The 12,150-nt window shown below is 35.4% G+C and overlaps 2 protein-coding genes across 2 annotated transcripts in view; both read right to left on the bottom strand.

Annotated features, from left to right (window-relative positions):
- Positions 1 to 12,150, bottom strand: part of LOC141359373 (uncharacterized) — a 23,140-nt gene continuing 10,990 nt past the window's right edge. The window contains exon 4 of the mRNA XM_073861713.1: positions 1 to 85. The gene's annotated coding sequence lies outside the window, so the exon portion shown is untranslated. The remainder of the gene's footprint in view (positions 86 to 12,150) is intronic.
- Positions 9,088 to 10,670, bottom strand: LOC141359403 (uncharacterized). The gene is made up of 3 exons (XM_073861799.1): positions 10,364 to 10,670; positions 9,307 to 9,606; positions 9,088 to 9,221 (listed from the first exon to the last, which is right to left on the bottom strand). Exons 1-3 carry the CDS (start codon positions 10,647 to 10,649, stop codon positions 9,088 to 9,090), a joined length of 720 nt encoding a protein of 239 aa, XP_073717900.1. The 5' UTR covers positions 10,650 to 10,670.

The raw sequence follows: 12,150 nt of genomic DNA on the forward strand, positions 1-12,150 counted from the left end.
TATGTAGAAAACAATCACATAAAAATGACTTACGGTAGGTGTTGTTGTGTATCAGAGTCAATTCATCTCGCCTGGTTCTGTATATCTGCAAGAAAGTAAATCAAATGTAAGAGAGAGAAAAATTATTGAGAGCACAATTGAGTTTCAATTTCAAAAACCACCATTATGGTGATCAGTGCATGCATTATCAGCTCATTTGCATTTTAAAGGAAACTGCACATTTTGCTCGCCCAAGTGGTAATTTTAACATGCTATAATAAAATATCTATATAATATTTTGAGCTAAAGTTTCACATGCGTACTCTGGGGACACCAAAGACTTATTTTACACCTAAAAAAAACCTCATAATTTGACCCCTTTAAGGTGACAAGACATCCCCGTTTTCCAGGAACAGTTCCAGAATGAGGTTGTGACAACAATATAAAGATGAAAGCATTTAAAAAGGTTTTGTCCCCGTAATTTAATTTTTTGATTATAACAAACTATATTTTTTAAAACATTTTAATTATATTTTAACTATTGAACTAGGGCATGTCCCCGTTTTGTATTTGAAAAATCTGGTCATCTTAATATATATTTCATCTCTTAAAGTCCTTGGAGAATCTATACTGTACATTACACACTGCAAAATTCCCGGTGTTAAATTAACACCGGCTCGGTGTTTCTATGGGTACCACCAGCAGAGTGTTAAAAGTAACACCGAAGCAGCGTTAGAGTTAATTAGATACTTTAGCAATCATTTGAGTGATTATTTGATTATTGAAGACACCTGGTGATAATGAGCCGAACTGCGTCTGCAGCTTCCAGTCACTGCCTTAGATAAAATCAACTGAAAAGACATCACTCTTATTACAAACCAGACTGACTTTTGTCTACTTTGAAATTGTTTGGTCACCATTATGGTGATCTGTGGTTCCTTTAGTTGGGCAGTTTGACTCTTGTTTTCCTTTTGATGTCTTTGCAACAGTGTTTACTGAACACATTATTTGTTGTAAAGGTTGTTAAAGTAAAGTTTATAAAGTTTTTATAACAGAGATTGTAGATTGAAGTAAATTGTTTACACAGTCAAAAAATTCAGTATTCATGGAAAATAAAATGTTGACCAAATATATATTCTCTATTGGCTTTAACTTACAGAGCTTTTCAAATTTTATTGTTAACAAATACTTGCCGGAAAGTTTATATCGTGTCTCATGTGCAGATATCATGAATCACCCCATTAATCGCAACAAGGGTGACATAATTTATGTTGCAGTGCATGATGGGAGTCATGAGTTTTATACTATGGTGGATCCCAGCATGCTTTGCGGCATTATGTTTGTCACCATGATTCCGATTGGTGGGGTGGTTCGTGGTGTCTGCACGTGAGGCAAAAAGGTACTTCCAGCAGGTATTTGATAATAAAATTTGAAAAACTTGATCCGAGGAAAGCTGTTACTGAAGTCCAGTGGAGAGTATATATTTGGTCGGCATCTGATTTTCTATGAGCGCTGAATTTTTTGACTGTGTAGACAACTTGCTTCGATCTATAATCACTGTTATAAAAACTATATAAACTTTGCTTTAACAACCTTTACAACAAATAATATGTTCAGTAAACACTGTTGCAAAGACCTCGAAGACAGAAACAAGAGTCAACCCACCCAATTAAAGGAACCACAGATCACCATAATGGTGACCAAACAATTTCAAAGTAGACAAAAGTCAGTCTGGTTTGTAATAAGAGAGATGTCTTTTCAGTTGATTTTATCTAAGGCAGTAGCTGGAAGTTGTAGTTGTACTTTGGCTCATTATCACCAGGTGTCTTCAATAATCAAATAATCACTCAAATGATTGCCTAATTATCTAATTAACTCTAACACTGCTTCGGTGTTACTTTTAACACCCTGCTGGTGGTACCCATATAAACACCAAGCCGGTGTTAATTTAACACCGGGGATTTTGCTGTGCACATTATTAAAAAATGGTTTTGCTAACAGTAATTAATTCACGAAAACAACATGTTTACTATTACCACAAAAAAGCAGTTTCACTTCTCGCTTAAACTGCCATACCAAAATCGTATATAATATATATTATACATTCTCTTTACTAATGACAAATTTTAAAAATCTTTAAAATGAAATTAAAGAACTTGAAACCAAAAGTCATTTTACGATTCATGACCAGTGACAAAATACAGATTAAACCAAGTGTCTTCATGTTGTTGTAAGGTGAGTTATCAGTAAAGTTAATCGTCATCACTGCAGCATATGAAAAACTAAACCCGTGATGGGCGATTTCAAGGCTGCTTTAGGAAGCATCGAAGCATTTACGAATCTTTTGTTTCGAATCAGTGGTTCAGAGCGTGTTTCAAACTGGTCAAGTCACGTGATTTTAGCAAAACGAGGTTTATTGCGTCATAACTGTTTCGAAAATTCGATAATTCACCACTAAGGGACAGATGATCACAAATGCCCAGTGTTTAGTTTTTATGTACACTCGGGTCAGTTTAATTATGCAAGTTCATTAAACATTCATCCTTGTGACTGAGACCATGTTGGCTACATTTTGTTTATAGACAGATTTAATTGCAAACATGTTTATAATTAAAAGGGAAGCTAGAGTGTTAATATTTGGTTTGTGCTCAGAATAGACTTTCAGTAAATAATATATTTTTCTTAAAAATATATTTTCCAAAAAAGTGTCAAATGTTTACACTGAGATGTTAATTATACACTGTTTTCACCAGCAGGTGGCGTTATATTCAGGCATTTCAAGCTTTTCCAAACCGTGAATCATTTTTCGAAGCAATTGGTTCAGATGATTTGAAGCTTCTGATCCGAATCCGTTTGTTACGATTCAGTGGTACAGATCGAGCACACTGAAATCAAGTGGTAAAAAACAGGTTTCAATACTCCTAAGTTTCGAAACGTTTTTAAAGTCTCATATTAATCACTGTTCCTCTTCATGTAGCCTAATAATAAAATAATAGATTTGTGTTTCAGTCCATCAGACTGCTGAAAAAATGTTTCTCATGTGGGTTCATCTCTGTTTGTGCTTCTGTGGCCTAGCTGGTAAGTTATAAAGTTTTAATTTGTTATAAAGAGTTATAAAGTTTTTCTTTATGTTTATTTAATTATTAATTTGATCAGTCTGAAGATGCACTTGCTTTAATTCACATAATAAAATTGGGTCTGGAATCTCATATATTATTATATTATGTCCTGTTAAAGAAGATCTGAAAGATGTGTTTCTCAGTTAAGATGATATTTTTGTTGAAACTCTAATAAACTTTAATTCTGACATTAGTAAAGAAATTGAATTGGACTCCTCAGAATCTCTAACTGAATGTGAATTTTATTTAGTAAATGTAACAAAAATGTAAAATATACACGTTTCCGAATTTGCATGTGTCTTCTTCTTTCATTGCTTTTGTTTGAAGATCTAATTTCCAAAGCCCAAATTTGTAAATTTAAGTATTTTTTATTTGTTAATTCATTTATTTAAAGTCTGAAATATGCTTTCTTTAGTTATTTGTATGTATATTATTTATGCCTGCAGCTTTATCAGCTGATCCAAATGAAGTGAAGTCAGTGTCAGTGATGGAGGGAAATTCTGTTACTCTACACACTGATTTTAAACTACAGACAGATGATCTGATACTGTGGAGGTTTGGACTTCAAAATTCTCTCATAGCAAGAATCAATGGAGTGGCCAAAAATATCTCAATATATGATGATGTTCTTGATGGGAGATTCAGAGACAGACTGCAGGTGAATAATCAGACTGGAGATCTCACCATCACAAACATCACAACTCAACACACTGGACTTTATAAAATTATCATCGGTGACAAGCAGAATAACTCAAATAGTTTCAATGTTACTGTCTATGGTAAGTGAAGGTTTACTGAGTTTTTTGTATTTTGTACTGTTGAATGACAGTAATACTGATATAATACATAAAAGCACTATATTTGTTGGTCTTAGGGTCCTCCGGCTACATCCCTGTTCTGATCTGTTGTGCTGTTGGATGTCTGATGATTGTGGCTTCAGTTCTGATCTTCTACATCTGCAGGAAGCGAAAAAACACAGAACAGGGCAAGTGAAAACTACTGCTAATATACAGTAACTGTAATACAGTGCCTTTATGTGTGATATAACTCAATAATGTACTTTCATGTGTCTTATAATTAAAACAGTTCAAGATGAGGCCACTTACACATATCTAGCATTCAATAAAACACAAGCACAGGAAACGGTGAGATCATTGAGATTGTCTTCTATTCAAACAATTCATCCAAATGGCTTTGTTATTAATTTACTTTAAAACTGAGTATGACTCTGTGAAGTGTTACATATCCAGCATGCATTATAATTGTTACTTGTATGTTCAACTTCTTTATTCATACAAATTAAAGTAACATAAATATAAACTGACATGAGATTATTAACAAATGGACAGAATGTCATTAGCTAGATTTCATGCAAACATGATACATTTAAAAACACACTGAATCTCATTGATCAATATGTGTTCAGAGAGCTCCAGTGAGGGATGCTGTGATGTATGCAGTAATCATGAGATGATGATCGACTGTGATCAAAGAAAGAGACTTCTGACACAAACTGATAAAGATATCTGACCTCCCCTCAACCTGAGGAAAATGAAGATTGTATTACAACCAGTGGTGGCTGGTGCTAAAAATGTTTTTGTTTTGTTTTTTGGGTGGGGGGGCAAATAAACCAAAAATCAAACTTTTACTGTAGTAATGCAGGACTGTATATAGCCATTTATCAAGTGACAATGTATCAGCTTAAATGCTGAAAAACAGCATGAAATAAATGTACTATGAATCTGTAAATTTGAGTGTAATGTGGGTTTATTTTTAGTAATGAACTAATCAAGGTAATCATTTACACGCACGCACAGTAAAGTTGCCTATAATCACAGGCCAGTACGTTTCATTTTGCTTCAATAGCAATAGCACAAGCACGTTTTCCCTCACAACAAACAACATATAGTCCAACAGCTCATTCTGCACGGTTCTTGTAGTCCCTGAAACAAAGTGTTTTTTGTGGGTGCTTAAACTCCATAAACAACAAAGTCGACCATTTTTGGATTATCTAATCTCTTGCTCTCATTATCATAACGCCAGCTCAAACGCGCCACATTTTGTGCAGTCTGTCATGCATTCAGACTTTAAAACAGCAAACAGAGAAAACAATAAAAGTCATGACTTACAGCATCAAGCTAACCAACTTCGTTTGACATAAGAAGTGGTGGAGCACACAAACTGCAATCATTTGACTCTGTTGGTCGATTTGGTCCAAGCCTCTTAGGGTGCTTTCAGACCTGCCTTGTTTAGTTCGGTTGAATCGTACCAGAGTTCGATTGCTAAGTTGGTGCGGTTCATTTGGGCAGGTGAGAATGCAGCAATCGAACTCTGGTACGCACCAAAAGCGGACCAAACAAGCGGGCCGAGATCTCGGTACGCTTTCAAACGAGCTCTAGAGCGGTTTGTTTGTGGTGAGAACACGACCTAACTGCAAAAGTACTGCGCATTTTGGACTAAACCAGCTGCCATAGTTATCTGCGCAGTGCATTATCAGATGAGGAAGTGTTTGTTGACTGTTTCTATTAGCAAATCACGGACATACCTGGAGTTGCGGGGAGGTGCGGGCGGAGCATCAGGAATATGGTGTCTTCGCCGTTTGTAGTGCATTAAAAGTTGTTTTCAAGCCGCATCCGCGATTCATTCTGAAAATAAACAGTTTGTCTAGAGTGCTGTATACAAACTATGTATAACAACCACGGAGACATAATTACAGCGTGCAGCCGGCTGTCTATGGTGTTTGCTGTGTTTTCCTTTTTTTTGTTTACTTCCGGGGTTCCGTTGGAATTTCGCGCATGTTGATTCTGACCAATCGAGAAGCAGTTTAGGAAATGCATTTGAATACATATGGCCCATGAGTGATGTGGATCTTATCACATGACTGAATTTTGGTTTGTTTCAACTGGTGTGGATCAGAGCAATCAGTGTGGTGTGAAAAGGAACCAAAATTGCTAAAAAAGTTGCAATGTATCACTTTTTTGCTTTTGGTCCGGACCAAATGAACCAAATTACAGATGTGAAAACACCCTTAATCCTTTATTTGTTCTTCAACTAAATGCCTTGTAAAGGGTGATTTGGTAAGGATAAAATCATATTTTCCTTCATCTCAAGATAATTCACCTGCTTCCACTGATCAGTACTGTAACTATCTGTAACTATCTGCAAAGCGGTTATGAGACTATGAGAACGAACCAATCACATGAGGTCAAAAATGTAAAAAAAAAAACTATTGATTTGCTTACAACATAAGTTGGAGGGTTTGGGGCGCACAGTCCTGCGCCCCAAGGCGGTTCCGAAACCAGCCAATTAGAGCTCAGCTTCAAGTCACGTTTTTACCCCATTTACTGATGTACATAGAAACTTATTAGGGGTGCGCCCCAGACACACAAACATGACACACAACAAACTCATTTTTTATTTTTAATATTTTTAATAAATTATAACATTCCTAACAGTGAAATAGTACAATTAAATGTTTTTTTTTTGTATTAATATGCACTATATATTTAATTTTTTGGTAAAATGTTAAAAAAGCTTTCCTCTCTGGTCAACTTTAAGGGGGCGGCGCCCCAGTGCCCCTTATTGACCGACTCCCAACTCTGATCAATATAACATTAACTACTGGACAGATCAAACTTTCTAAATTAGGTTTTATACACAAATACACAATTTAATGTACCGCCATCTGGTGTTAAACAGTTGAAGTTAAAAACACCTGCTTCTTCATGCCATGTGGCTTATAAAAGTCATTTTCAACACTATTGTGTCATATTTGATGTACTGTATAACCCAAGGAATAAATTGCACTATCCTAATCAACCACAGCAAATTAAAATTAATTTAAGTGATTTGATTACACAAGGCCTGTGGAAGAATACAGACAAAGAGAACAAAGAAAGAAGTTTCCTAAACTATTCATATTTACAACATTGTGAGTTAGTGTTTTCTACATAAATGTGCATAATGTACATAATCATTTTGTGAAAATATAATCTTGATTTCTTTAATATTGACCAAGTAAGATCATGTTAAAGATTGAAATGTGAAATCAAACTTTGATGCTCCTAAACTCATCATGAGACTGGATTTTTCACATACACGATCACATATTTCAATTCGGTTCAAATCATAAGCTGTCAGATAAAACACGATTTGTTGAAACATGAAAGCTAAAAATTATGTGCTGTGGGAAAATATTGCTGATCCTTAATATACAACTTGCTTTTAAAATGATCCATGCCGGAAACCTTCAATTGTAATATTTCCACGCAATACAAATAAATATCAAAGTTTAAACTCATTCATACTGTACAAGGAAGATCTTCGAGGCTCTTAAAAAGTCTTTTGCATTGTTTGTTCATTTGAAAAGGGGCAGAGATGAATTGAGATACATCAGTACTTTTCTTATCTTCTGGTAATGTATCATCTGCAAGAAAGTACAAATGACAGATAAAATTAAAAAAAAGAGAAGAACCAATGCCAAAACATCTTAAAGCGCACATATTATGCCTATTTTTAAAAAAAAATGTATTAGTCTGTTTTAGTTTAAAATACCCCACAGATCATTTATTATACAGTATATATTTATTATAGCATGTCCAAAATGCCCATATTTGGGCTGGAGCCAAAAACCCTGTTTTCAGGCCTGTACCTTTAAATGCAAATGAGCCACAGTTCCTCACTCCCTTACCGACAGACAGTGGGCACTTTTGGTTAAAAAACACTTTTTACTTCCGTATTAGTGCCACAACAAGTACTGACAAACACATTTAAAAAAGCTTTTGGGAAAATTAACCAGTCAGTCAGTGGCCATGGGTGGGGCTTTGTTTGTGTGACGTCACATTTACAAGAGAATCAAAGCCGTATGTTTAATGAGACTGCTTTGGTTTAATGGGATAAAAAAGCTACCCGGTCTCACAAAATTATGTACTAGTCATGTAACATTTTCATTCTTTTTCATGATACTGTCACGAATTTTCGCATTTTTTCGTGATCTTATCAAAAAATTTCTGTTTATGTGTCATTGTCACGTATTGGTTACTCAACTGCTTTTTCCTATTTTCAAACAATTTTCGCTTCGGTTTAGAGTTAGATTTGGTGTTTGCATTAGGATGTCACTTTAAGTATTGTTTTTTCTGATTTTTTTTTATATTTTCTAAATTTAAACCATTGTCGCCTGGCGTTAGGGTTAGAGTTGGGTTTGGGTAAGGATGTCATTTTATGTAAATCTAACCCTAAACCGAAGTGAAAATGGTAAGGAAATAGGACAAAACAGTTGAGTATCCAATACGTGACAATGACACATAAACAGATATTCGTGATACGATCACAAAAAAACACGAAAAAAATACGTAAACTATAAGTAAGTGATTTCGTGTGACTGGGCTGAAAAAGGAGTAGTCATTGAATTTTTTTTATTGTAGGGTTGTTGTGTTTACACACTGCCAACACACATTTATTTTCAAACCACCTTGTAAAAGTGGATTTTGCATAATAGGTGCCCTTTAAAACATTCTGAAAATAAGACTGCAGATTTGTGTACTGCTGCAGTATCTTTGTTAAAATGTAATATTTATAATAAATTTAAAGTATATTAAGAAAAGTTTGAACAAAAGTTTTTGTTCAATGTCTTGTAATCAATGTTTGTTTAGTCAGTTTTAGTCTCTTACTTAGTCTACTAACTCTATAGGGCACTCCTAGCTAAGCTAACAACCTAAACAGAAAAAATTAGATATATTGATGGCAAGGATCTAACTGTTATTTATGCTTACATTGTAAATGTATATGTATTTATTTCATATCATTTAGTTACATGTCGTGTGTGTGTGTGTGTGTGCATACCGTTCAATTTAATCATGGCATGTTGGGAAAATGCTTTCTATATGGTTGTTTTCTCTTTTTTTATCTGAACAGAAACAGAAAAACAGAAACGAAATGAGAACAGAAACAATGATTGATTCACATTAGTGCTTTTAAAACCCCAAGTCCTTCACGTTAAACTCCACTTACTCTTTAGCATGATCATCCGGCAGTAAGAAATGATCACAATCAGCATCACCAGTAATATCGGTACGACAGCAGTACATATTACTACTGTTAGAGGTAAATTGAAGGAATCTTGTGCTGTAAGAATAGAGACAGTCATTAACTTAACATAAATTAATCTGATTTATTAAAGACTGTCAGAGTTAAATATTAAGTTTCTCACCATTGACAATAACATCAAATTTCTTCAGTAAAGTAAGTCTGCTGCTGCTGATCTGTACTTTATAAAGTCCAGTGTGTTCAGGTCTGATGTTTGTGATGGTGAGATCTCCAGTCTGATTGTTTATCTCCAGTCTGTCTCTGAATCTCCCATCATGTGTCAATTTGATCTGGCCGGTTTTGTTTAGTTGAGCTATAAAAGTGTCTTTATATTGCCACAATAGTTGATTATAAGTCTTTGACCTAACACCAGCATTAAGAGTAATAGATTTTCCCACAGTCACTTCCACAGTCTTCACCACATCTGTTACAGCATCAAACACATGCCACAGACAAACAGAAAGTAACTTAGATCAATAACACAAAGTAAACACAAATGAAGTACTCCTGTAAATTTCTGCAAATACTGTGAAAGACATGTTATTTATATAAGAATATTGATCTTAACCCTTATGTGTTGTTGGGGCCATTTCAAGGTTTTTTATCTTAATTTGGCCATAACTTTCTCTGTATTTTGTGACAGATCTTATATTGACATATATTTTAAGAAAATGCTTTGAAATTTTTCAAAAACTCAGCAATATACCGTGGGCAAATTTACTACCCTTTTGTGTTGTTAGTGGCTAAAAAAGGCCAGAATTTCCATTATTTTAATTCTTTAATTGCCAAGTTCATAAGTGGTGTCACTGATTTTGGGGGGAAAAACAATGAAACAATATAAAAATGACTGTGGACTGGATTTTTTTACCTTTTCACAGTCTTGGCCATGCCAAAGATTAGTAAAAACATTGGCTTTGATTTTTAATCTTTGACATGCCCAAGGTGAAAAACAAATCACTTTTTATACTGAAAATCAGTAAATTTGTGTTTTCCTCCAAATAAGTTATGAACTCTGTAATTAAACTCTGTAATTAAAGAGTTAAAATCGTGATTTTTTTTGTAAACATTTGGTCGTTTTGATCAGTCTTTTTGCCACTAACAACACTAAAGGGTAGTGAATTTGAACAATGTACAATGGTTAAAGAAAATAATCATTATATTGAAAGACATGGGTTACTTACCACAAACAGTAAGAAAAAACATCTTGTGTAAGGTGTGTCTGATGCCGCTGATCTCAAGATTATAAAGTCCCGCCTCTGTTGATCTGATGTCAGTGATGGTGAGATCTCCAGTCTGATTGTTCAGCTTCAGTCTGTCTCCGAATCTCCCATCAGCACCATCGTATGTAGAAATGATCTGGGCATTTCCATCTATTTCAGCTATGACTGTATCAGAGATCCACCACATCACATGATCTCTCTGTACGTCAGTAAGATCAGTGTGTAGAGTAACAGAATCTCCTTTCATTATTGAGATTGTCTTAACTCCATCACATCAACATAAAATACATAACTCATTACACCATCATCATGGAAAACGTAATGTGTTTTTGTTGAGGCAAAACGTTTGTGCTTGGGAATTATCTCAGAAGTAGGGTTGATAAAACTATCCATGGAAATTACACAGGAATATATGGTAATTGTGGTACACAGTGTTGGGATAACGCATTACAAGTGCATTATGTAATAATATTAATTTTCTGAATTAACGAGTAAAGTAATGCTTTACTTTATAAATGTACACGTTTTTTTAAAAAGTAATGCGAGTTTCTTTTCAGTTGAATTAATTTGTATTATATGAAGCGAGTAAACTCAAACTGTTTAATCGGCAAACTAGGCGCGGTAGACAGGATTTTTAAAGTCCTCAAATGCGGCTGGTGTGAACCCACGGTAATGCTGCAATCAGACCAGCCGTGGTAGATGCGTCAAGCGCAAGTGATTTCAACGTTAAGTCAAGGTAAAGACACGTTGACGCGCATCTGAAGGTCTTGCGGTGCGAATGAGGCGTGTAGCGCAAATGGCGTGAATTGAGCGTTGCCGCTGGAAACGCGCGAGTTGAAAATTTTGAACTATTGCAGAAAAGTGTGCTGCATTAATCAGGAGCTTGCTCTAGTAGTGACGTGATTACAGAAAGCGAGCGGAGTCGTAAAAGCCCCTCCCATGACACGAAAGTCTCGATAACTAGAATTTCATGCGTGTCTTTCACGCGTGAATGAACTGAGAAAACTCAAAATGTTTAAGCTGCAAACTAGACGCGAATTTGGCACATCAAGCACAGCTGGTGTAAACCCACAGTAAGTCATAAAAAAACCCTACAAGGCCTAAAAGAGGTCAAGCCTAAGCTAAGTAAGAAAAAGTAACGCAAAAGTAACGCAAAAGTAACATAAGTATTGCTTTCCATGAAAAATAGTTACTTTTTTTAGAGTAACTTAATATTGCAATTAAGGGAGTCACAATTTCGATTTTAAATCGAAATCGATCGAAATTCACGTCCGGTCGGCTTGCCAAGCGGGGGGAAATAAGCCTCTCAGAGGTGCCTTCAAAAACATAGATCCAGCGAAACGCAATTTAAATTTTAAACAAGGAATGTATTGCTGCAACTCCTTGAAATGCATATCATAAACAGGATAACTATCTGACTTCGGACCGAGTGCCAAGATGCAGCGGGTTATATTTTAAGCAAAAGGGATAGTTTGCCTCAGCTCGCATGAAACGCATAAAACTGAACAAATATGTAAGGTTTACTACTTTAGTTCATGTTTATATTTCGGATAGATGTGAGAGCGCGTGCACGTGAGACAGAGAGCAGCGCAGCTGCTTATGATGCGCTGGTTTAATTTCAGATGCTAGGAGTCCAAGACGTGCGGATTAAGTCCATGTGCGTGCAAGAAGAATCCGGTCTCTACAAACCCTCTCGTGTAAGGTGAAGCCCACAAAACCCCATGCGAGGTAAAGCATGAAACTATAAC

This window comes from Misgurnus anguillicaudatus, chromosome 23, assembly GCF_027580225.2.
Source record: "Misgurnus anguillicaudatus chromosome 23, ASM2758022v2, whole genome shotgun sequence".
NCBI lineage: Eukaryota > Metazoa > Chordata > Actinopteri > Cypriniformes > Cobitidae > Misgurnus > Misgurnus anguillicaudatus.